The sequence below is a fragment of the Stenella coeruleoalba genome, assembly GCF_951394435.1.
Source record: "Stenella coeruleoalba genome assembly, chromosome: 17".
NCBI classification, from domain to species: Eukaryota; Metazoa; Chordata; class Mammalia; order Artiodactyla; family Delphinidae; genus Stenella; species Stenella coeruleoalba.
Genome location: NC_137163.1, coordinates 27,521,499 through 27,547,957, shown reverse-complemented (window position 1 = coordinate 27,547,957; position 26,459 = coordinate 27,521,499). Strand labels below are relative to the sequence as shown.

Here is a 26,459-nt window from a genome sequence, read left to right as displayed (position 1 = left end):
TATACCTCTAGACCATCTGGCTCTGGTGGACAGTGGGGCTGACTTATGTTTGTGATCCCACAGGACTGTACACATTTGTGTACTTCAAAACCTGATGCCTGAGGGTCTGGCTTCCAACCAGCCTGAATTCAGGTGCTGACCGAGATCGTCCGTTTTGGGACACTAACAGGTCTTGGCACACCCTCAATTACTGGGAGCCAAAAAAAAAAAAAAGCTGCTCGGACAATCACAAAGTCTGAGAGGCAACTAAGAACTAGGGGCAGAGTTGAACAATAAGGTTCATCTCCTATATAAGACCACGTCTTTAACTGGGAGAGATGGATATTTTATTTAACGGATAGAAACCAACACAGCAAGTCAAGGAAAATGAAGAAACAGAGGAATATCTTTCAAAGGAAGCAATAAGATTAAACCTCAGAAAGAGACCTTAATGAAACAGAGATAAGTGATTTAACTGATAAAGAGTTCAAAATAATGGTCATAAAGATGCCCACTGAGCTTGGGAGAAGAATGAACAAAGTGAGAACTTCAACAAAGCTTAGAAAAATAGAAGAGAGTATATATTTATATAAGTGTATAAGTAGTAGTATCAACTTCTTCCTCTAAGGACCTAGAGGTCTCAGGGAATAAGATGTTTCCACCGCTCCACCAGGGTCAGCCAGATCTGGTTTGGCACTGCCTGTGACTAAGGTTAAATTTGCTAAATTCTAGGATTTAGTCAGCAGATGGGGCTTTTATACCCTAATCTGTAAATAATAAATGTTTTATTTTGGTCCCCTTCTGTTACTCCTTGGTTTTAATTTTTAGTATGCTTAAACATAGCAAATAAAGAGAGGTATCATTAACTAGATGCCTCTCAATGACCAACATTAAACTACTTGATCAGTACTAGTTAGTAGTGCTATACTAAAATGAAATGAAATTCTTGGAGAAGCTAAGCTTAAACAATAACATTTTACGACATCTAAGATCAGGTGTCTTCTCTATAAAAGTTAGGCAGGAAACAGTACCTAAAAGTTATAGCTCCTAAGACTATAACTTTAGGAAGAAAGGCCAGATTCTTCAAGAATAAATAATCTACAGTTAGTCAGATTGAAGAGTCTTTCATCAGTCACACTTAAGAATGATTTTCTAAAATCTAACCCAAGGAAGTAAGAGTAATTGTGTAATGGCTCTTCACTCACCATTAATGGAGTTATCTATGGGATTATGTCAGAACTAAACAATATCTAAGAAGCAAAATGCCTAAAAAAATCTAACGACTTTGATCATCTAGGCTTTGGATCAATGCCCAGATTGCATAAAATAATATGACCAAGAACTTTGTTTACTCTTCAGTTAGAGGAGTGATTGACAAAGAAGGGAAACATAAAAGTGTATGCAAATTTCTTGAGATCCAAGATTCACCTGAAACAATTTCTATTTCTATGACTGTCACCAAGAGATCAGTCTAAAAATGTTTTTAAGCAGTTATCAGAATCAGAACCTTTGGTGGGTGTTAGGTACACTGTGGTAAGCAAAATGTCATCTCTGTGCTTTTTAGAAATTATTGGAGTTAGTTAGTTATAGGAGAGCAAAGCAGATGCAGAAATTAATCAGAAGAGTAAGTAATTTTGGTACAAGCTTGAATGATACCTCTTTCTACCCACTGGTCTTATGCCATTCCACCTCATTTGTCTACATAGGTATAATCAAAAAAATGCTCATTTTTATAACACCTTTGAGTATTGTAATACCCAGCCATTAGTTAAAAAAATGTTAAGTATCCAAAAAAAGTTAGGAAAGGACAGTGAGAGGAAAGTCAGATATTAAGTTGTTATATATTACAGGCACAACTACACATAGAAAAACTGCACAGAAAAAAAGCCCACTGAAAGATATCAATATGCAGTAGTGCCAAACATACAACATTGTTTAATTAGGGATGACGATATAAAATGATGGCTACTTTAGGGAGTGAAGAAATTTACGTCACAGCCAGTAACTGACAATCAACCTGTCTTTGCAAAATAGTATTTAGTCAATCAATTATCATCTCATCTGAATAACTTTTATTTATTCACAAATTTTTAGAAATATCATTATCAAGAACTTACCACATGAGTAGTTTTTAATGTACTGCCATCAAATCTGCATAAACTGGAGCTCTCTTCAAAGAAAATATCACATTCTTCTAACTCTTGAGCATTACAAGGAGGTTTACCTTTATCTGGATTTGGATTCTTAGACCATAAAAGAAAATAAATAACAACAAGAGAATGAATTTCTTCATACTCAACAATGTTAAGATTACAGCAATAATTAAATATTAAATTTCAGACTCATGACCAATAAAAACTTAAAAACAGACACAAAAAAGAGAATGATGGAATCAGCAAAGATATGAAAACAGCTATTATAAACTTGTTCTATATACTCAGAGATGTAAAGAAAAACAAACACATTGAGAAATATGGAAGATATAAAAAAGAACTAAACTGAAATTCTAGATATGAAAATACAATATCTGAAATGGAAAACACAATATTAGATGGGATTGACAGCCGATTAGACATTGCAGAAGAAAAGACAACCAGTGAATTGGAGGCTATCTAAAATGTAACAGTCTATCTAAAATAGTAATAGAGTCTATCTAAAAATGAAGCAGGGAAGACAAAAATAAAACACACACAAAAGATGAGAACCCTAGTGACCTGTGGAACAATATCAAATGGTCTAACATATGAGTATTTGGAAGAATGCAAGAAGAATGGAAAAAATTTTGAAGAAATGATGGCAATTTTTTTCAAATTTGATGAAAACTATAATCCTACAGATTAAAGAAGGTCAAAGAACCCCAAGCATAACAAACATTAAGAAAAAAAAAAACACAGAGCAAGTCACATTACAATGAAATTGCTAAAAATGAGAAAAATGAAATTATTCTCCAAGTAATAAAGAGAAAATCTTAAAAGTGGTTACAGGAGGGAAAAATCACATTACTGACAGAGGAACAAAATTACAAATGACAGCTGACTTCTCATCAGAAACTACACAAGCCAGAAAACAATGGAGTATATTTGAAGTTCTGAAAGGGAAAAAAACCGTCAGCACTGACTTACACCCTTAACAAAAATAGCTTTAAAAGAAGGAACTCAAGTATTTTTGCAGACAAGGAAGACATGTATTTCTGCAGACAAACAAAAGCTGAAAGAATTTATCCAGCAGAACTACATTGCAAGAAATGACAAAAGAAGTTCTTCAGCCAGGAAAAAAATGACACCAGATGGCAATCTGAATCAACACAAAGGAATGTAAAAAAGAGGAAATGACAAATATTTGGATCAATATAAGGCTTTTTCACCCTGCATTTTTAATCTCTTTAAAAGAAAACTGACCGACTAAAGTTAAAATAATAACATATCATGAAGTTTATAACATAGAAATAAAATGACAAAAATAATACAAAGGATGGAATGGAAATATACTGTAAAGTTTTTAAGTTATGAGTTAAGTGATATATTTTGAGGATAGATGGTGATAAGATGAAGATGTTATACTATAAACTCTAGAACAACCACTAAACACACACACAAATATCCACCCAAACAAAAACACAGAGGTATCATGAAAAATATGCCCAAAGTAGAGATAAATGGAATCATTAAAGTAATTTTAATATGTTCACTGTTTGAATGCAAAAATCACTGTTTGGTCTTATATCCCTCAAAGAGTAAAAAGGATCACTTAAAAGATAAGTTATACATTCACATGCATATAACAGAAATACAATTCTATAACAACTGATAAAATGTCCACACAACTAGTTTGCCAAAATGCAGTCATGTTACTGAGAACCTAATGTGAAAGGACCAGAGAGTCTGTGAAACTAAATGTCTGGAAGTTACAGACATTATCAAATCTGTCCATTTTCCATCTGGGACATGGAGCCAGCTAGCTGTGGTTGTCTTCTCCTTTCTAAGTATCAATGGAAACAATTCTGGTTGCAGTGGCTGGCTGAGAAGGTAATTCCAGCAATTAGCTGGGGCCATTTTGTCACAGTGTCTCAAGAAGATATACACATCCAGCAGAAAAGAAAGCCCCCAGGTAGCTGTGGCTGTCTTCTCCTTTCTAAGTACCAATGAAACAATTCTGGTTGCAGTGGCTGGCTGAGAAGGTAATTCCAGCAATTAGCTGGGGCCATTTTGTCACAGTGTCTCAAGAAGATATATACATCCAGCAGAAAAGAAAGCACCCTCCCCACTCCTCCCTCCCTTCTCCTTTCAATTACCCATATGTTAGAGATGGGAGGGCAAAAATTAAAAGCTAAGGACTATCAAAGCAGCCAGTATTTAACAGGACAAGATTATAGAGAAAAGGGAATAGCAAGGAGAACCCAAGACTATGCTGCTTTCCTAGAGTTATCTGTTATTTTAAGCTGAGCTGAAAAAGACAAGTGGAAAGCAGAGGATAAGGGGCTAAAAAGCTGAGTTCTGATAATTATCAAAGTGCTTGGGAGACAAAAATTAGAGATCAGGGCCCACACAGGAGGAGAAACCCTGGTAAACATTCCAGACTTTCAGTTGAGATTCATGAAAAGTTCCGCCCTAGGACTAAGAACAAACAAAGAATAAACCAGCCATGCAAAAAACTGAAATCCAGCATCAAATCAAATCTATCAGTAACGGGATTAAGAAAACAGGCAGAAAATGTTGGGGATGCAGCTAATGTAGTATTTAGAAGGAAGTGTATAGCATTACATGCTTTCATTAGAAAAGGAGAAAGGTCAAAAATCAATCATCTAAGCTTTCACCTTCAAAAAAGAGCAAAATAAATCTAAAGCAAGCAAAAGAGAGAAATAAATGTAATAACAGAAGTGAATGAAATTGGAAACTGAAAAAAAAGGAAAAATAAAGTCAATAGAAATAGATGCCCCAAATAATCCTATAACTATTAAAGAAATTAAATTCATGGTTTAAAACCTTCATAAAAGAAAACTCCAGTCCAGATAGTTTCACTGGCAACGTCTATTAAACATTAAAGAACATATAATGCCAAGTCTACACAATCTCTTCCAGAAATAGAAGATAGCAACACTTCACTACTCATTTTATGAACTCAGCATTACCCAGATACCAAAAGTAGATAAAGACAGTAAAAAGACAAAACAAAAACCATAGGCCCCAATATTCCTCACAAACATAAACGTAAAACTCTTCAATAACATATTAGTAAACCAAACCAGTGATATGTAAAAAAGAATAATAATACATCATGACCATCATGATAAATACTCTTAGCATACTAGGAATAGAAGAAATTTCCTCAAAGTGATAAAAAGAATCCATCATACTTAATAGTGAAAATTCAGTCTTCTCCCCAAGATCATGAATAAGGCAAGAATATCTGCTTTCACTATTCACCATTCCTATTTTACAGTGCATTAGAGGTTCTAATCAATGCAGTAAGGCAAGAAAAAGTATAAAGATTTGAAAAACACAAAACTGCCTTCAGTTAGAGATGACAAGATTCTGTTTTTTATTTTAAAAGTAACAACCACACTAGTGTTTAGGCATAAATAACTTACTCATATATATGAATATTCATTTGAAATCATCAAGTTTAAAAGACAGTTAGTAGCAATTATCTACAATCTCAAAACAAACCCCCACTACTGTCACTATAATTATATCCCCAGAGCCCTATCACAATAAATACTTGCTGAATATTGAATGAACACAGAGCAATGCAGTCTGCATGGCTTGTAACAAGAGGGCTATGAAATCAAAGTTCTAGAGTCATACATATGAATTCCAGGGATTCTTGAAATTTTCCATTATGCTAGAAAATGTGAAACTTGGTTTCTCCATTTTGGTCATGTTTTTTTTTGTCAGAGACATTGACCTTCAATATTCTAATCTTTCCTTTCTACCTTAGGATGCAACTAACCTACAGTACAAATACTTCTTTATATAATCTTCCTCATTGCTATAATTCCAGATGGCAATATATCAGACATTTTAAATTTGCTGATATGTTTTGGTAAAGGAACATAACTGAAGTTCTGGTGTATTGCTGAATTTGTTCAAATTCTTAACATTATCTTAAATGTTATCAGAGTAGGAACATACTCAACAAAAATCTCACAGCTGTATGTTTTATATGTATATACACACACACACACACAAACACCCCTTGTGATATTCTAAGAGCACCCAGAAAATTTCAATGACTACACGTAGATTATTAGCAAGGTAGGGGGTAAAATCATAATTTTTGTCCCTGTCAGCTTTGGTCAGTCAATTCTTCTAAAAGAGAATATAGATATACACAGAGATAGAGTTGACACTTGAACAACATGGGTCTGAACTGGAAAGGTCCACTTAAAATACATACTACAGAAATATATAATACCCAACTGGTTGAATCTGAGGATGTGAGCAGGAGATACAGAGGACCGACTGTAAAGTTATACTTGGATTTTTGAGTGCACAAGGGTTGGTCCCCTAACCACTGCATTGTTCAAGTGTCAACTATATATCTCTTTTTTTCTCTCTGTACATATATTGAGAGAGCGAAAGATACATATATACATACAACCATACATGCACACCCACCCTATATGTACAACATGCCCACACACATATATATATTCACACAGTATAAGGAATATATATTAGAATTTTAAGCCATATTCAAACACTAGTCAGTGATACCTAATCTGTCTCTTACATTAGGAAAAGCAAAATAATGTTTGAAAAACATGGTGTAATCCTCACATAACATACTTCTGGATCCTTGGGAAGTCCCACTGCTATTGCAATTGCTTACCAGTTCATCAGAGGTCAAATGCATCAAACGTTCAGCTATTGCAGCACACTGGGCTGAGTCTCTAATAAATTCCCCCTGTTTATCACCGACCACTAGCTCTGGCCATGTCAGTCCTTCATTCTTCTTAATCAAGGAAATCTCCAAGCTAGAAGTTTAAGATGAGAAAAGTAATGTTACATTAAGCAACTATACAAATTATACAACCAATACCAAACAGAAGAATCTTCCACAGAAATTACCCCTCTGATGTCCAGAGGATGTTTTACCAAAAATCATGTTCATTTTCATTCTGCATATGATGGAAAACCTATCATCCAAGGGTAAACAATATAGATCTAATAGACAAGAAGGCACCACTGGAGTGATTGGAAAGAGTAACACCACTCAGAAAGTACTGCTGCAGTTCAGGTGTGCTGTGTGTTACCAATCTTCAGTAATAGAAAAATGCAAGCAGCATGAATCTATGAGCTATTTCACTGGGGAATGGTCGGGGGGGCACATAAAGTTAACTGGAAAGGGCCTATAACTAAAGGTACCTCTTTGTGTGTGGAGCCAACAATTACCTTCATTATCACAAACTAGTAGCCATAATATATTATTAACCTAAATATCAGGAAGGTTAGTTAAATCAATAAAAAAGGACCCATCGGGGAACACTAAGATTAAGGACTGATGCAGCAGAAAAGGGAGAGAGAGCTGAGTCAGGGCAGACTGTGGACATGGGATAGGGAGTTGCCCATGTGCCTCTTGAATAGGAAAGGAAATCCAGGTAAGCTGGCTGTTGCTATAATACAGAGAAAAGTGATGTTGGTGGTAGCTGTTTCACAGCAAAGCAACCTTTTCCATGTGCCATCTCTGATAAACATGGGCCATACTAACCCATGCCCTGGAACACAATTGCAAGGAAACAATTGCAAGAACACGATAGTAACTATTATCGTAATTATCAAATAGAACATGCAAACTTATCAGATATTCTTTTTCAAGGCTATTATCACTACCTCATGAATTAATTACAGTACTTTAAAATTTTCTAAAACTTCTTGTATTTTAAGAGACTATACAAAATAATATCTTTCTTATGTAATGAGTTCCTATCATTAGCATTAAAAACTACCACCATGGTCAATAATGCCCAGATTTAGTTACATTTTCTAAGGAGAAAGCTAATCTTGAATGATGATGATGATGGTGATAATGATGATAATAAAAATAATGACAGCAGCTTATACTTACCTAATGCTTACCGTAAGCTAGGTGCTATCTTAAGTACTTTACATGTTTTAACTCATTTACTGCTCACCACAAACAAATAAAGTAAGCACTATTATCATCTCCATTTTACAAGTAAGAAAAGAAAGCACTGAGAGGTTAAGTAACTTGCCAAGGTCACAAGCTAGTAAAGCAGTCTGGCTCCAAGTCCATGTTCTTCACTACTGCACTATTCTGCCTCTCTGAAAAAATATATGTAAATAACTATTAAAGAACTTGTACCTAGTGACCAGAATGCATAAATACTGTTCTTAGTCAGTTGCTAGCTAAAGAAGTTAGAATTCGTACAGTTTTAGTTATAAAGAATTTATGAACCATCATTAAATTGGCATATCTAGTCAATGTTACTCTTTTAGCACAAATGCATTTCTACATTTTAAAACTAGAATCACATCCTATCATCCAAGCAAAAAGGAACACACAGCCCCATACATAATAAACTACAGATTAGTTAACAAATCCTTCCAAAACTACAAGGAACATTAACTACTGAAAATGAGACGAATAATATAATCAAGTACAAAAAGATCATGTGTTTTTAAACCAATGATACCACCAACACAGCACTGTCATTATCTTTTGTAACATAAAATAGTAATCAAGCACCTCAAATTTAATGAAAAAAGAATACTGGTCTATATTCATGTGTTAAATGCTGAAACTATTTGCATAAGGTCCAGCTCTTCTCCTAAACCTTGGCTGGGTTACTGCTTGATGACTTATATTTAGCAGTATGTTCCAGCTGGTTTGCCAATTTAAAAATGCTATCCTCATCTCTCACACACACTAGTAAGATATGTTTAAATAGAATATATGGAAATATAAAATATTTTTGAAAGAACCTTTCAGATATTGAGTTTTTAAGATAATACATTAAAAAGTATAACGAAGTCACCAAATCTCTCCATTAATAAAATGATTTCAGGGTATCTGCTTAATTTAAAAACAATTTTGAACTAGATATATATTTCTTAGACTAGCAGAATTCAGAGTCACATCAAGACTCACATGGACGGGTAAAATACCACTAACCAAGAATTATATTTAATAAAAATATTTAATTTTAACCCACTTCTGACAAAATTTGACCATTTTAAAAATTAAGTGCCTAACACCATTCATTAACCATCACTGAATTCAATAATTACTAAGACTTGATCTAAAATGAAAGAGACTAATTTTATTAATCCAAATGATTAGGGAATGAAGTATCTGGAACAATAGATTTACAAAGAGGAACAGTAGTTGGGACAGAGGATTATAGTCTTACAAGACACAACCTTTGTTTACCTTTTATTTACATATTCTTTTTACTGAGGTGTAATTTATAGATGCAATTCATGGATTTTAAGTGTAGAATTCATTGTTTGACAAATGCATACGCCCGTATAACCCAATAAAGATAGTGAAACATCCAGGAAGTTCCCTTGTGCATTTTTCCAGTCAATCCTCCTGCACCCTAGAGGTAACCACGGTTCTGATTTGTATCACCATAGATTAGTTCTGCCAGTTCTAGAACTTCACTTATGTGGAATTGCACAGGGCATACTTTTTGTCTCTGGCTTCTTTCAGTCCACGTAACGTTTTTGAGGTTCATATTGCAGAGTAGCATTCCACTAATTAGCAAATTAAAGTTAATAGAAAAAAATTATTTCTATTAAAAAGTTTAAAAAGCACAAATTTAAATAAATGACCACTTTCACCTATTTATTATTATTATTGTTTCTGTTATTATTATTATTGTATCCAGAGCTGGTAATGAAAAGCACGCAGTATAATGTAAACAATAACTATAATAGTATTTTTAATCTTAACTACAGTAATTTCATTTTTAATCTATCTTAAGAAAAATAATCAGCAATACTGATGGACCTATTGTAGTATTCCCCTATGATGTAACCACTGCAAAAAGTATAAAAAGAAAACAAGGAAAAAGTGAAATAATAAAAAATAAAATTTTAAATATAAATAAAACTATAAAAATACCTATTATTCTCTTTAATTATCCATGTACTGCTTTCATGATCAATAGATGAATAGAGATTTCCTTCCAAAAACCTCTGACCCTTCAGCACAACGTTGACATGATCAGGCAAAAACTGTATTTGAATGTCTTCCTTAGTACAGTCTTCTGGAAGCGATATTGTTACTGTCAAATCATCTTCAGTCTGTTGCCAGTAATACAGAGGTTCTTTTAGGAAAAGAAAAATGCATTATGTAATTAAAAAGCTGAGACTAGGTCATACAAAAGAAAACCTATCTTAGCATATTTTCTAGTGATCGTCTCACAAAAAAATAATTATGAACAAACACACAGAGATGTCCATGGGGAATTTTCACTTAAAGAGTTGTAGCAATTTACTTGACATTTTCCTGTTCCAGGATTACCTCATGCTCCAAGAGATACACATTCATAAAGTACAAATCATAGCAACTCTTTCATCCCCATTCCTTCTCTCCCTGCCTCTCAGTATCCCTACTTCCCTACTTCTCCCTCTTCCTCTTATACACGCACATGCACACACACACACAGTGGATTCCGATTTCAAAAGAATACCAAATATGTCATAAACTCCTGTCTGAAACTTTCACCACAGCCTTGATTTGCCAATGCTGGAGCAATATAGTAACTCTGTGATACAGGAGACTACTGTTATTTGGTGGGATACATGTCCACACAAAAATAAAAGATATTTTCCTTATAAAGGTATTGGCTATTCTACCTCATTCACAACATGAAAGCAATTTCATAGCAAATTCAAGGGCTGTCAGTATATTTTGTCTAAGTTCCCAATAAAAGAATCCTGCCTTCATCACCTTCTCTTAACTCCTCAGCTTGTCTCCTAAAAAGCTATCTACTAAAGAGACACTTTGAGACCCATCATACTATCACCACGGAAGTAGGAAAATAGGGCTTAAATGCAAAATGAATAAATATTTGCTTAATGGCATCCATAAACATTAATCTGTCTATCCACTCATCAGAAAGGAATATAACAGGGCTGTTAGGAACTAGTGCTCCAGAGTTGGCTAGTCCACGGTCTGAATCCTGGTTCAACCATTTAATAATTCTGATACACAACTATACCTCTAATCCTCATTTTTCTAATCTGTAAAACAGTGTAACAGAATATTGCACACCTCTTAGGACTGACTGGTGACATTTAAATGAGTTAATGCATGTAAAACATTTAATATCAATTCTGTTAGCTAAATATATTATAAACTCTCACTAAATGTGGGTTATTACTCTTTATTTTTGTGTGGTTTTATGTTAAAACTTGGGGGGGTACTTGATATGCTGAAAGATATAGCATAAGCATGGTGTGTCTCCTGGAAGGGTCGCTTTTATCTGAAATTAAAATTTTTCTTTTAACAAATATGATAATATAGAAATAAATATAAAACATGCAGGCTTCCCTGGTGGTGCAGCAGTTAAGAATCTGCCTGCCAATGCAGGGGACACAAGTTTGAGCCCTGGTCTGGGAGGATCCCCCATGCTGCGGAGCAACTGGGCCCAGGCACCGCAACTGCTGAGCCTGCACTCTGGAGGCCTGCGAGCCACAACGGCTGAAGCTCACGCACCTGGAGCCCGTGCTCTGCAACAGGAGAAGGCACCGCAATGAGAAGCCCGCACACCGCAAAGACAAGAGGCCCCTGCTCGCCACTAGAGAAAAGCCCACACGCAGCAACAGAAGACCCAACGCAGCCAAAAATAAAATAAATTTAAAAAATAATGCATGGGGGGCTTCCCTGGTGGCGTAGTGGTTGAGAGTCCGCCTGCCAATGCAGGGGACACAGGTTCATGCCCCGGTCCGGGAAGATCCCACATGCCGCGGAGCAGCTGGGCCTGTGAGCCATGGCCGCTGAGCCTGTGCGTCCGGAGTCTGTGCTCCACAAGGGGAAAGGCCGCAACAGTGAGAGGCCCGCGTACCGCAAAAAAAAAAAAAAAAAAAAAAGCATGAATTTTTAGGATAAAATTGTTACTTCGGGGTAATATCTAACTTGCATCACATTCCTTTAAGTCTCAGATCCTCTATCTTTTGCCTTTCGAAGTACTTTTAATAAAAACTTACTGAAAATGCTTGAAATATAGCTTAAAAGACATACTATAAGCTCTCTAAGAAATGTTCTACTCATCCCTCGTCTCGCACAAACATTAACAAGGCAGTTTATACATAATAATCATGAAATATAGAATTTCTGCCAGATATGGGGATGGGAGGAACCTGCAAAATCACATGAGCTTTTAGTATAAATTAAGGCCATGGACATAGACTAAAGAGAAAGCCAGAATTTTCTTACTCTCCTCTCCATCAAAACTATACAGACACCTAAATAATTTTTTCCATTGTTGGTTGCTTTGAGTACCTTTCTATATCTCTACAGACTGTATTAGGTCTTCAAAGAAAATATCATTATTTATAATATCATGACAATACCAAATGGGTAATAGATAATATCAGTCTTCTTGAAGTTTATAGAAAATGAAACCGGTATACATACTCAAAAGAGTGCTTAAAAGAAAGCATACTAATTAACAAACTATGCATAATTTTTAAAAATTAGAACAATTTTCCTTTCTTATTGTGAAAGTCCAATGATAAAATAAATACAGAAGAAATTTCCCAAGAGAAAGTGGGTACAAGAAAGGGCTATTTATTAGAAAAGAAACAGAAAAATGGAAGGGACTTGTGGTTTACACTAAAAGGGAAAAACGAATTCAGGAGGAACGCAAAATATAGTGTGAGATGTCAACAAAAGAAACACTGGACTAGTGGCTAGTGATTTAAACACATGATGTGTCCCAACTAGCCTGCCAATCTGTCTTGGAACCACATGGTCCTAGCTACTAGGCAGACTGGTTCTAAGGATTAAGGCAGTCTTTCATTCTTCCACAATCGCTCACCAAAGGAGTTCTAAAGCGCATGTGGTCTAGAGATATGGATAGCTGCTCTGGCTAAGCTTTAGGAGAGTTTAACATTATAATTAAGACAAAATAGTAGAATTTATTCAGAAAGGGATCTCACATAAAAACATCACAAGACGCTAAATAAAACGCTACCAAGCACAACCCTTATAATTGGAGTTGTACATGTTTACAAACCTGGAAAAGTATATAAAAATATACTTATAAAAATAGTGAAACTAATTTTTATTTTAAATAATTAAGTTGTTAAAGTAATAAAAAGGGTAGATTCAAAGAGTAATATATATAATTGTTAAATATTGTGAAAATCTCTGTTAAGTAAAATATACTAGTCCCTGGCTATAAATACCACAAATATAAACAGTAATGATTATAGAAAAATGTTCTCTGGAATACTTTTAAAGAATATGTACTCTTTGTATACAAATATAAATTTCTCCTGAAAGACCTTTTTACTCTTTTCATTCTAAAACATTACCTTCATTCATTCACTCATGCATTCATGAATGAATGCAACACTGAGAAAACTTAGTGATTCTACCCCCAAGGAACCTTCTTTCAGTTTAGTATGAAAGATAAGAACGTGTAATTAGGACACCTATAATGAAGAGAGGTTAGCTAATTTTTAAAAATTATTACTGACAATACTAATATGATGGATTTTCAAACACCAACAACAAGTAGACATTAGTATTTGTTTATTCATTCATTAAGTATTTATTAAATATCTAATCAGGTAAGATAATATATAGGTTTTAAAAACATTTTTGGTAATTACAAAAGTATTAAATTGAACAGTTCACACTACTTAGGTGGTATATTTTATAAAAGACCATTCTGGGAAATATAAAGGAAAATAAAGAAAAATTAAGCACCTATCTTGACCTGGTAAAACTCATAACCTAGCTGGGAGGACAAATCAGATATATTTTACACAGGAGCTCTATGGATATTCGAAGTAAAATTACCTTTGATTTTCTCTGACATGTCTTCATCCTTACTTTCTTCAAGATTTTGACCAACTTGAACAAATGTAAAGGACTTGTAAGAGACAATCATTAGACCATTCCCATTGGGCTCAATGGCGGCATAATGGGGCACTGACTTTCCACGGAGAATATTACGCTTAGTAATTTCATATTTTTTTTTATCTGTAAGAAAATAAAGCATTTTAGAACAAAAAAATTACAAATAAAAAACTATATAATAAAAATATTTGAATATATTTGTATATTAATTCTAATTTAAACTAAATATTTTAAATGTACTATTAAAAAGCACACTATTAGGTACCTTTTTTAAAAAGGATAAAAAAAATTTACAACCTAATATTCTGTAAATAAATCCCTATTTTAAAATACTGTGTCTCCACCTCCTAGAGAAATGGAAATAAAAACAAAAATAAACAAATGGGACCTAATGAAACTTAAAAGCTTTTGCACAGCAAAGGAAACCATCAACAAGATGAAAAGACAACCCTCAGAATGGGAGAAAATATTTGCTAATGAAACAACTGACAAAGGATTAATCTCCAAAATTTACCAGCTCATGCAGCTCAATATTAAAAAAACAAAAAACCCAATCCAAAAATGGGCAGAAGACCTAAACAGACATTTTTCCAAAGAAGATATACAGACTGCCAACAAACATATGAAAGGATGCTCAACATCACTAATCATTAGAGAAATGCAAATCAAAGCTACAATGAGGTATCACCTCACACCAGTCAGAATGGCCATCATCAAAAAATCTACAAACAATAGATGCTGGAGAGGGTGTGGAGAAAAGCGAACACTCTTGCACTGCTGGTGGGACTGTAAAATTGATACAGCCACTATGGAAAACAGTATGGAGGTCCCTTAAAAAACTAAAAATAGAACTACCATACGACCCAGCAATCCCACTACTGGGCATATACCCTGAGAAAACCATAATTCAAAAAGAGGCATGTACCACAATGTTCACTGCAGCTCTGTTTACAACAGCCAGGACATGGAAGCAACCTAAGTGTCCACTGACAGGTGAATGGATAAAGAAGATGTGGCACATATATACAATGGAATATTACTCAGCCATAAAAAGAAACGAAACTGAGTTATTTGTAGTGAGGTGGATGGACCTAAAGTCTGTCATACCGAGTGAAGTAAGTCAGAAAGAGAAAAACAAATATTGTATGCTAACACATATATATGGAATAAAAAGTAAGTGGTTCTCATGAACCTAGGGGCAGGACAGGAATAAAGATGCAGACATAGAGACTGGACTTGAGGACATGGGGAGGGCGAAGGGTAAGCTGGGATGAAGTTAGAGAGTGGCATGGACATATATATAATACCAAATGTAAAACTGATAGCTAGTGGGAAGCAGCTGTGTAGCACAGGGAGATCAGCTTGGTGCTTTGTGACCACCTAGAGGGTGGGAGGGAGATGCAAGAGGGAGGAGATATGGGGATATATGTATATGTATAGCTGATTCACTTTGATATAAAGCAGAAATTAACACACCACTGTAAAGCAATTATACTCCAATAAAGATGTTAAAAAAAAAATACTGGGTCTGATGAAATTTGTTCTAGATTGTGGTGTCCAAGTGGTAGCCACTGGCCAGAGTAGCTATTTAATTAAAGTTAAGTAAAATTTGAAATTCAATGCCTCAGTCACACTAGCCACACTTCAAGTGCTCAAAAGCCACACATGGCTACCTGCTATCACACTGAGTGGCTCACATATAAACACGTCCATTTTGGAAAAATTTCTGTTGGAGAGCAGTGCTCTAAATCATAAAAGTGACTGCCTTACCTGAAACATCAACCTCTGAAAAAACTACCCGTTCCTTCACTACAGCCAGCCTGTCTACTTTCTCAGCCAGTATATGATAAGTGTCTTCTGAAAAAAGCTACAAACTGATGATACCAGAAAAAGTGTGGTGTGGACTATTTTCTTCCCATTCTAGCTACTGATAAGGGTTTTTTTTTAAATGAAATATGTTTATGGTAGAAATGATTTTTATACACATTCAGATATAGATCTATCTGCCTACTATAACCAAATATAAATAACTGTGCTTGGAATTTTTAAGATATAAACAATTAACTGTATTCTGAGTTTCTGGTAAATTAACTGAATTTATTCTATGAAAATAAGGGGTTTTTGTCTTTGTTTTTTGCTTTAAAAAGTACCCAAACATTTCAGTTGAGTCCGTACCTTTACTTATATTGTTACTGTGGGTAACAAATTTTTATTACAGTGGGTAGTGCTTGTAAGCTTCATAATGAACAGTCAAAAATCATAACTCAATGTCATGAGTTACACATAGTAACACATATACATACATAATAATACAATTTGTTCTAAAACATCTGTCAGTGTTTTTTCTCTAAATCCTCACCTACATTCACACATTCACTTCATACATATTTAGGAATAGACTTTTCATTTCATGAATGAAATAAAAACTCCTATTTTTCCTCCACAGGTACATTCATAGCAAAGAGTCCTACCTTCTTCCTCTAAAGACCCAAACTTAGACACTGTATATTTTATTGGATGGTTTTTCCCAACATGTGTGGGACAGAAAACAGTAGGTCTCAAGTGAATTATTCCATGGCTAAATGAGTTGGGAAATGCTGGGTCAAAATTAAATTTTTTCTACTCAAAATTTCTAGAAACTTGAATATGCTTAATGTGAAATGGAGATATCGTATGCCCACATTTTCAAACTTACTTGACCATAAAATATAACTTATCAAATGTTCCACTCAAAAGAGTTTAGAAATATAACACTGCTCTGTAATGTTCAGGGAAAATAAAAAGTAACACAATTATGTTAGTAATTCAGGGACAAGAGGAACTGAGATATTAAGAAAAGAAAGTTGTGAGCCAAAAAATGAATTTTATATTTTTAAATCACAAAAAATCAAAAGAATATTTAAAAACATGTAAAAATTATATAAAATTCAAATGTCAGTGTCCATAAACACCAGAATACAGCCTTACTCATTCATTTATGTATTCATCTATGGTTGCTCTTGCACCACAACATCATAGTTGAGTAGTTATGACATAAGTCAAATGGTTACCATCTAGCCCTTTACAGAAACTTTCTAACACGTAATCTGAAGTTTTCAGTTACTGTGTTCCTCCAGAGGTAAAACTACAACACTGGAAAGAAAAAACAAATTACATTAAATATTTCGAAGAACAAATCTTGTGTCTATGTGTGTGTGTGTGTGTGTGTGTGTGTGTGTGTGTGTGTGTATGTGTGTGTGTGTATATATACATACACATACACATATTAACATATACTTTTGTATATATTAAATATATACACTTAAATTATTCCAAAATTATGTAATAGTGTCTCCTTTTACACAAAAAGGCACATCTGACTATGGAAACACATTATTATTTTTTTATAATCCATACCTAAGGAGAAACTATCTATAAATATTCATTCCACCAGGTGGCAGATACCAGAATCATAACACAGTGCCTAAGAAAAAGCAAATAGCATTTACAGGAACTTCTTTGCATTTCAAAACCTACTAAATTACGGCAACCACTACAGAGAGATCAGATTTTTGTTGTTTTACCTTTACTTTTCTTATTAATAGTGACCCACTCCAAGGAAACATAGAAACCACTTCCTTTCATATCCAATTCCTCTTTCTCTATTCGAAGAAGCAGGGTAGCTATCGAATGTTCTTCAGCTTTCAGCAATGAGATACTGTGAATTATGATAAAAGGATTTCCAAGCTCTTCATTAAACATAATCTACAAAAAAGAAAAAAGATGACACTCACAAAAATGTATTAGATGAATGTATATGGCACAGAGGAAAAATACAGAATTCTGACAATCCAACAAATAACTCGGATACTATCCATATTTACTACAAGGATACAAAAATGAAAAAAGCCCTTAAATAAAGCTTACAAGTTTAAACCATATTGCTTGAAGAAAGAACTTTTGGAAAATATCTAATTGTTTAACAGAAAAAACTGATCAGTACTCATGGCTTAAAAACAAAGAAAACAACAGGGCATCCAAACAGCATCTAAAGGAGAAAGGGAATTAAAAGCAATCTTCTAGAAAAGAATTGTCAAGTTTAAAGAATGTTCTGTACAGGACATGAGCAAGTCAACATGCATTACTGCATCTCTTCCCCTGTCTCATCTCTGATTTATTTCTGCTTTCTTCCTCTTAGTTTCTGAATACAGTTCGTGTGTATTTGTGAGTGGGTGTGTGTATGTTTTTTTTCCTTTTGTTTTTGGTTTGGTTTGTTTTTCTTTGTTTTCTGGAAATTTACAAAGGTAAGAGTCAAAGGAATTAGAGAACAAATCACAAAAACTTTCTTGTTCTTCAAAAACAAAAGAGCCCACTTACATTTAAAAGGTATAATTCCACCAACGCTATTTAAATACTGAAGCTCCTTTTTAAAAAGCGAATCAAAGCATTATGCAAAGACACACAAAATCTTATCAAATTCTTTTTATAAGACAAACACATAATCTAAAAGACTATTATATTTTTATTAAATACCAAATAGGAGAGGTTTTAAGACTAATTTCTAAACAAGCTTTTCAAATAAATGAAAAAATAAATAGCTGAATACTAATCTGAGACAAAAATTAGCTTTTTTATTCTTTTTAAACCCATTATCTGGAATCCCCTCATATCAGCTCCTACCTGAAAGCCTTATAAAGAAAAATGTGCTTTACCCCAATGTTCACAGCAGCACTATTTACAATAGCCAAGACATGGAAGCAATCTAAATGTCTACTGACAGATGAATGGATAAAGAAGATGTGGTATACATACAATGGAATACTACTCAGCCATAAAAAAGAATGAAATAATGCCATCTGCAGCAACATGGATGGACCTAGAGAATATCATACTAAGTGAAGTAAGTCAGACAAATACCATATGACATCACTTATATGTGGAATCTAAAATATGATACAGATGAACTTACTTACAAAACAGAAACAGACTCAGACACAGAAAACAAACTTACGGCTACCAAAGGGGAAGAGGGATAAATTAGGAGTTTGGGATTAGCAGATTCAAACTACTATATATAAAACAGATAAACAACAAGATCCTACTGTATAGCATAGGGAACATATTCAGTATCTTGTAATAAACGATAATGGAAAAGAATATGAAAAAGAATATATATATGTAAAACTGAATCACTTTGCTGTATACCAGAAACTAACAGAACATTGTAAGTTAACTATATTTCAATAAAAAATAAAAGAAGGGCTTCCCTGGTGGTGCAGTGGTTGAGAGTCCGCCTGCCAATGCAGGGGACACGGGCTCGTGCCCCGGTCCGGGAGGATCTCACGTGCCGCGGAGCGGCTGGGCCCATGAGCCATGGCCTCTGGGCCTGCACGTCCGGAGCCTGTGCTCTGCAGCGGGGGAGGCCACAGCAGTGAGAGGCCCGCGTACCGCAAAATAAAAAGTAAAAGAAAATAAAAAAAAAGAAAAGTGTGCTTTAATGTCATCATTTTCTCTTTGTGTTTGAGCAACTCTGCCAAAATTATTCGAATAGTAGAGCTTTGAAATCCATTCTAAAGTCTTCCATAAGCAGGGATAAAAAACCAAAAACACCTCAAATACTCAAAACAGAGATGACAGACATGGTTTTTTATAGTTGGTTGACTGGGTTCTGCTTTTGTTTGGGGGACAAGAAGAAATAAACCACAGGGAGAAAAAACTGAAAGTTCTGCCAAGCACAAGTAGCCAGTTTACTGTTTCCTTCTCTTCTTTCTCTCTCATGAGACCAGAGGAGTAGATGTCTGGACTCTTAAAAATTCTTAGGCTGAAGTTTCCAGTCTTCTGAACAAACCTAGCAAATCAACTGTGATATTGTTGATATAGAGCACCCCCATCACATTAGAGGCCACACATTTGGAAACAGGCAGTCTTCCTTGCCTTCTTTTATTTCTCCTTCTACATTTGAGTCATCACCACCACGCTTGCTTGGCCCCCTTAGGCCCTACCATGCCCCCGTCATGCTCACCTTTAGCCTCCTCTCTTACACGAATTCCCCCAAAGTCTCGAAACTCTACTGAGTTATTTCTCTCAAAGCGACCAATATCCCTCAGTATTCCTCCCACCTCAGTAATGCCCAAGTCCCATCCCTTTCCCACTCCCCCAACCTCCCCAGAGAGTGTTGATTTCATTATGATAGTACAAATACTGAAGAGGATGTGGAGTGAATTTAAATTTTTAATTCATTTACAAAATATTATTGAAGGCCTAATATGTGCCAAGGAGATATACACAGCAGAAACCAAATGAAATATAAACCCATATGAATTTCCTTCTGGTGGAATATGTGGTGTTATTTTTAATCTGAAGGTGAACAAGGTTAGTGTGTTTCTTACTACTGAAAACCAACAGAATCCACACGGCTTGATAACAGATAAATTCTCATTCATATCTCTCCTGCCCATCATTCTCCAAATTCCCTCCAACTATTTCAGGTAGCTGTGCTATATACCACATTGCCTCAGCAAGGAAAAAAAAAAAAAAAGTTATTACTGGAGGCCAGAACAGAAAATGTCACAATGTCCAATAACTATTTGAAACGGTGACTACAAAGGCCCCCTATAAACAGGCTATTGTTGTTCTGATAATTTACTGTGTTTTTTGTTTAGTTTTTTGAACATACTACAATTTGGAAGTATAGCATTTGGTATAACTTAGTAAGAAAGGTAAACCACTAAGGCTTTCTTGGTTTTTCTCAAATAATTAAAGCCTGGTCTTTGTAGGCATCTATTGGTCTGATAAAAATATTTTATAAGATGTAAAATATTAAATTTATATCGCTTTAGCTACCCAGAACAAAAGGCCACCTGCTGAGATTTAGACAGTAGCAATATCACATTGTACTTATTAGCACAACTCAGTGTCATTCTTCTCTACCTTCAAAAACTGTGGCTCTAGAGAAAATAATTCCATATTTATTACTATTAAAATCCTAACACCTGCCCCTCAGATTTAAGTCTGTTACATTGTTTTTAAAAAACTGAAGTAAAAATGACATCTTGGAGACTGGTACGTAACTATAGTTATTTATTCTACAGTATATTTTTCTAAGTTGGGAATACTCTGGTATAGTTACTATTTGACCAGTTTAAACATACCAGACAGTTAGCAGAGTGGTGCAGCAGTGTGCTGGGCCCTTAAACATACCAGCAAATAAAACAAGAGTAGAGGAGAAAAGACATGACAATGCAATTTTCTGGCCAACTCTTCAAGAAGAAGAAGGTGGCAGCATCATTGCTTAGTGTACTGCTTTACACTTATAAAACACTCAATAGGTATTTGCTGAAAAGCAAATGCAATTCTTGACAACTGCACGCACCCCAGATCAAAACAGGAATAGCTAATATATCAGTTTCATAAAAGGTATACATTTTATTATTTAACTTAAAAAGATATCCAAAACATTATATATTATAAAAATCAAGAGGTCACATGTAAACTATCCCTAAAAAAGTGTTATTTCAAAATCATTAAGTTCTAATTTGAATATACTTTCCAGACTTTGCTAAGTCTAAAGAAGAAAAAAAAAAACCTCACCTCCCATTTTTCAGAAGCACTATTTCCACGTTCACCCGTTCCAATGAGATACAATCTTCCAGTTCCATCTGACAAGGTAACCCAAGTAGAAGATGTGAAATGCATGGATGCGCAAAGGCGATTGTCATATGCTATCAAATCTGTAGGAAGTCGAAACACCTCTCGTGGTTTTCCTAAGGCAGTGTCCTAAAAAGAAACCAAACATTATAAATGAATCCCGCCCTCTCTGTGACCCATACACACACAGAATAAATATCTCCAGTGCACTGGTTACGCTCCTCTTCAAGAGTAGGTGCCTAATTCCCCTGCCTTTCAGTGTGAGCTGTCCCACTGACTCACTTCGAAGAAATAAAAGTGATGGTATGTGACTTCTTGGACTCGGTCATAAAAGACTTTACATCTTCTATCTTGCTTTCTCTTGGATTGCACATGGCAGACACACATGAGGAGGAAGTGAGGGCTCCTGACAAAAACCAGCACCCTGTGAGTGCATCATTTTGGGAGTGTACACTTTAGCCCTAGTAAAGCCTTCAGATCACTGCAGTCTTGGCTGACACCTTGGCTACATTCTCTGAGAAACCCTGGAACAGAACCACCCAGCTAAGCCACTCTGATATCTCACTGAAACTGTGAGATGACAAACATTTGTTTCAAGTCACTAAGCTCTGAAGTAAGTTGTTACACAGCAATATGGCAGAAAACTAATACAATGCAGTAATCTAGTCTTCATTCTTCTAAGTTTAAAATTAATGATCAGTATTTTTAACTAATTGGAAATACTGCATCATGTTCTAAATGCCGACACGGACATTCCTGTGGTATGAAAATGCTGTATTATGTTATTAACAGCTTGGGTTTTTGTTGACACATTTTTATCATGTATATGTCCTTACAATATAAAGTTGTAAGATGGATTACACATCATTAAAATGTTTTACAAGAAAATATATAAAAAGGGCTACAACTGAGAAAATAAACTTCCTCTCATACACCAAACTGTATGCAATTCAATTAATTTTTTTTTAATTAATTAATTCATTTAGTTTTGGCTGTGCTGGGTCTTCGTTTCTGTGCGAGGGCTTTCTCTAGTTGTGGCAAGCGGGGGCCACTCTTCATCGCGGTGCGCGGCTCTCTCACTATCACGGCCTCTCCCGTTGTGGAGCACAGGCTCCAGACGCGCAGGCTCAGTAGTTGTGGCTCACGGGCCTAGTTGCTCCGCGGCATGTGGGATCTTCCCAGACCAGGGCTCGAACCCGTGTCCCCTGCATTGGCAGGCAGATTCTCAACCACTGTGCCACCAGGGAAGCCCTCAATTATTTTTTTATTGTTGCTTTAGTTTTTAGTTAACAGGTTTTCCTGCAGTACAAAAATAATCCTTGATTCACGTATTTCATTCCCTACTCCTAGAACTGTTTAGATCAATATATGTACATATTAAAAAAAATTAAACTATGTCCTTATTAGCCTCAAGTTTTTTAGTGACCCACTGTTTCTTTCTAAAGCATGCAATTTTCTTTAAAACAGCAACTTTCCTTCTTTCTGTACTCATATTTTACTGATTTACATAATATTGCATTAAATAATGAAAATGCAACGACAAACACAGCTGGCATAAAGTTTTTAGAATGACAAAATCTGCGTATTAGTGATGTAAAGCTCAACTAACAGAAACAGAATTGTAACAGCATAGTACTGAGTAGCCTACTGGCAATAAACATTAAGCTTACAGTGGTCTTTAGTCAGTATGTTATTCAAAGAGAATAGAGAATATCAGTTAACCCAGTTAGTTAAGTGAAGGTCAAGTAAGAGAAATTTTACTGCAGGCTGATGTCTACGTAGGCATTTAGAACATGATGTGGTATTTCCAATTATTGTGAAGGAAATGGACTGGTCAACAAATGATAGTGGAACACTAGGGACCTTTAGGGAAAAAATTACACAAAAATATTCCTTACTCCAGATAGATTAATAAAATAAATGTCTTAAGGGAAAAGTAAAATAACTGTGCTAGAAGATTAATAATGTTTTAATAATCTCAAGGTGGAGAAAGCCTTCCTATGTAAATAAAAGACATATAGGAGGTAGAGAGAGAAATACTTGCCACAAATATAAAGCAGTACTAATATCTATAACATACGAAGTACCCTTAAAACTCAACAAGAAAGACAAGGTTATTAAAATTTTTTTAATGGGAAAAGAATATGAACAGGAAAACTATGGCTTTAAAAAAAATGAGCAAAATGCTCAAACTCACTAGTAAAAAAAATATATGATTAAAATAATAAGATATCTCTATTAGCCAGAAAAAAAAATGTCAGACTGTTAATGTCTATTCTTGGCTAAGGTGCCCTGTTGGTGGGAACAGAAATAAGTATAGGCTTTCAGCAATGATTATAAATCAAATTTTATCATGCATTATATACCATTTAATATAATTCCACTTCTAGGAATTTATATTATAAGAATACTTGCACATGTACACTAAGATCCATATAATGAGAATGTTTATTTTAACGATGAAAATGAAAAGCTGTGTCAATAAAAACTAAGATACAACCTAGCTATTTATCATCAGTAAGTAAGAAAATAGCAGCCCTTGGCATCCCAGTGCTAGCCTGGTAGTATCAGCTAGGCCTTGGTTTTGCTATGAGCTGGTGACACTAACAGCTATGTTCTCCTGATGAACATAAACAACTTCACAGAACATCGTCATCAGACAAGGCCGCTGTGTAACCTCTGTCACCATAACAGAACAAGACAAAAACAGCTTCACCCTGTAATGGTATCTGAACACAGATAAAACATGTACATTGCCAAAGCTACAAACAGGACCCTAATCCATGCCACTATTACTAACCACAGCTTGAGCCTTGGCCCAGTCTTCTTCCCTCCTTCTGGATAAGACTTATTAAGATATCCATCATGGAATTATCCAGTTTCCTAACAGTATCCAATCCAGAGCAAAGCCCCAGTCTCTTAAATCCTCCCCCCAAATCATCTAATATAAGCTCAATCCTACAATAAGTCCTTTCTAACATCTTCTGAGATACCCTATGGTTCCGCATGGTATGCATTCTCCTCTGCTGAGGAAAGTAATAAATCCAATGTGTTCAACTATAGATGTGTACCTGGCATCACTGTCTGGAGAGCATTGGCAGAGGAATGGTTAACTGTGGAATAATCATCCTTTGGAATACCAAATAACTGTTAAATATACTGAAGTAGATTTACAATACATCAAAAAGATCACCAAGATAATAACTGGGAAAAAAGATGCAGAATATGTATAAATCCATGTACGTTGAAACAAACACTGCGATATGACAGCACAGAGTAAGCTGTAGACAGACACGTGCTATTCTGTTAATAGCATTTACTATTAGGAAAATGAGATCAAAGTGCAACTGGTGGTAAGGGAGATTGGGGGTAAAGAAGAATTTTCCATTACTGCTTCAAATACATTGCTTGACTGTTTTTTTTCCATATTGAATAATTTACGTGTGATATACATAATTAAAGGATGTGAATAAGATAAAATAAAATGGAACTTCTTCCTCAGAATAGTTGTTTCAAAGTAAAAGTTTCTAGTGGTCTCCTCCATTACATGCTCTTCACTATGTCTAATCTAGGGAAGCATTATTAGGAAGCCACTATTCTTCATTTCATATTCAATTATAAAGGTGGCTTTAAGCCATCTTCTTTTAAATACAAGGTTCCACATAACTGAGATTACTAGGTACCTAATTATCAGATAAATGAGTGCAATATCTAGTAGAATGATTAAGATATTCAAGTCTATAAATGTAAAGCCAAAATTAAATTAAAATTCAAAAGAAAACATACAGTATCTTAAAGTTATATGATAGTTTATGTGAAAGAATCTAAATGTTCCTGATTTTTGAAAACTAATTCTCAAAGAGTACATTTTAATTTTAAATGGACTGTACCAATAAAATATTTTCTTGTGTAAATTAGAGTACTAAATTATTTCTGAATAACCTTCAATAACAGTTTTACAGTGTCCTAATAATAAAGCTTTACGTAATGTGCATCTATAATGTCCTGGTCCCACCCAATCATTTTCTTCCTCCAGCCAAAAAAAAAATTAACGTAACTATGTTCAAACCTGTTGAAAATCATTCTAACATTTCACAGGTGAATTGCAAATGAATTAAAATTTCATTGATAAATGGAGCACTTATTGAATGACTACAATGTACAGTATTGTATTAAATAAGTGCTTTGACTTGTTGCCATCTCATTTAATTATTTCCAAACCCTATGAAGTTGAAATTATTATCCCACTTTAAGAAGATAAAGAACTCTGTGCAAAAAGATTAAATAATTTGCCTGGAATTCCACTGCTAGAAAATGGCAGGGCCAATATTCAAATCTTGGTTGACCACACTCCAAAAGCTGGTCTTTCCTGTATTCCACACTTTCTTGAGAAGAAACCAATTCTCAAGTTTTTCTAAACAAATGATACCCCAGAACTCAATGCAACTTATAGAATAACTCCCCATCCCGCCAAAAAAAAAAACCCTAATATGAACGAAACTACCATATTCAGTTTTTCTTTCAGGCTAATATATTACGCAGTATTTTAATTAGATTTCTGAGTCAACAAAACATAATACAAAAATCTCAATGTCCACATATTGTATATAAATGACACTAAACAGTAAATAAGTACTGTTTTCATAAACTGTACATATTTATGAAAACATCTCAAAACCATTTGGGGATCTCTTAGTTACAACTACAAGGAGACAAGCTCTGAACTAACAAAGCATTTTTCTAATACATGTACATTTACAGAAAACACTATTCAAAAAACTGGTCAAGCTAAA

General features: G+C 34.7%; 1 protein-coding gene across 3 annotated transcripts in view; it reads right to left on the bottom strand.

Moving 5' to 3' along the window:
• Positions 1-26,459, bottom strand: part of NUDCD1 (NudC domain containing 1) — a 96,251-nt gene that overhangs the window by 39,075 nt on the left and 30,717 nt on the right. Inside the window, exons 3-8 of one of the 3 annotated variants that reach the window (XM_079902426.1) lie at positions 21,610-21,795; positions 17,604-17,784; positions 13,981-14,163; positions 10,069-10,273; positions 6,811-6,955; positions 2,097-2,222 (exon numbers count right to left, since the gene is read on the bottom strand). In XM_079902426.1, the coding sequence (XP_079758552.1) occupies positions 2,097-2,222; positions 6,811-6,955; positions 10,069-10,273; positions 13,981-14,163; positions 17,604-17,784; positions 21,610-21,795 (1,026 nt within the window). The remainder of the gene's footprint in view (positions 1-2,096; positions 2,223-6,810; positions 6,956-10,068; positions 10,274-13,980; positions 14,164-17,603; positions 17,785-21,609; positions 21,796-26,459) is intronic. The other 2 variants (XM_079902428.1, XM_079902427.1) reach the window with 2 other exon arrangements.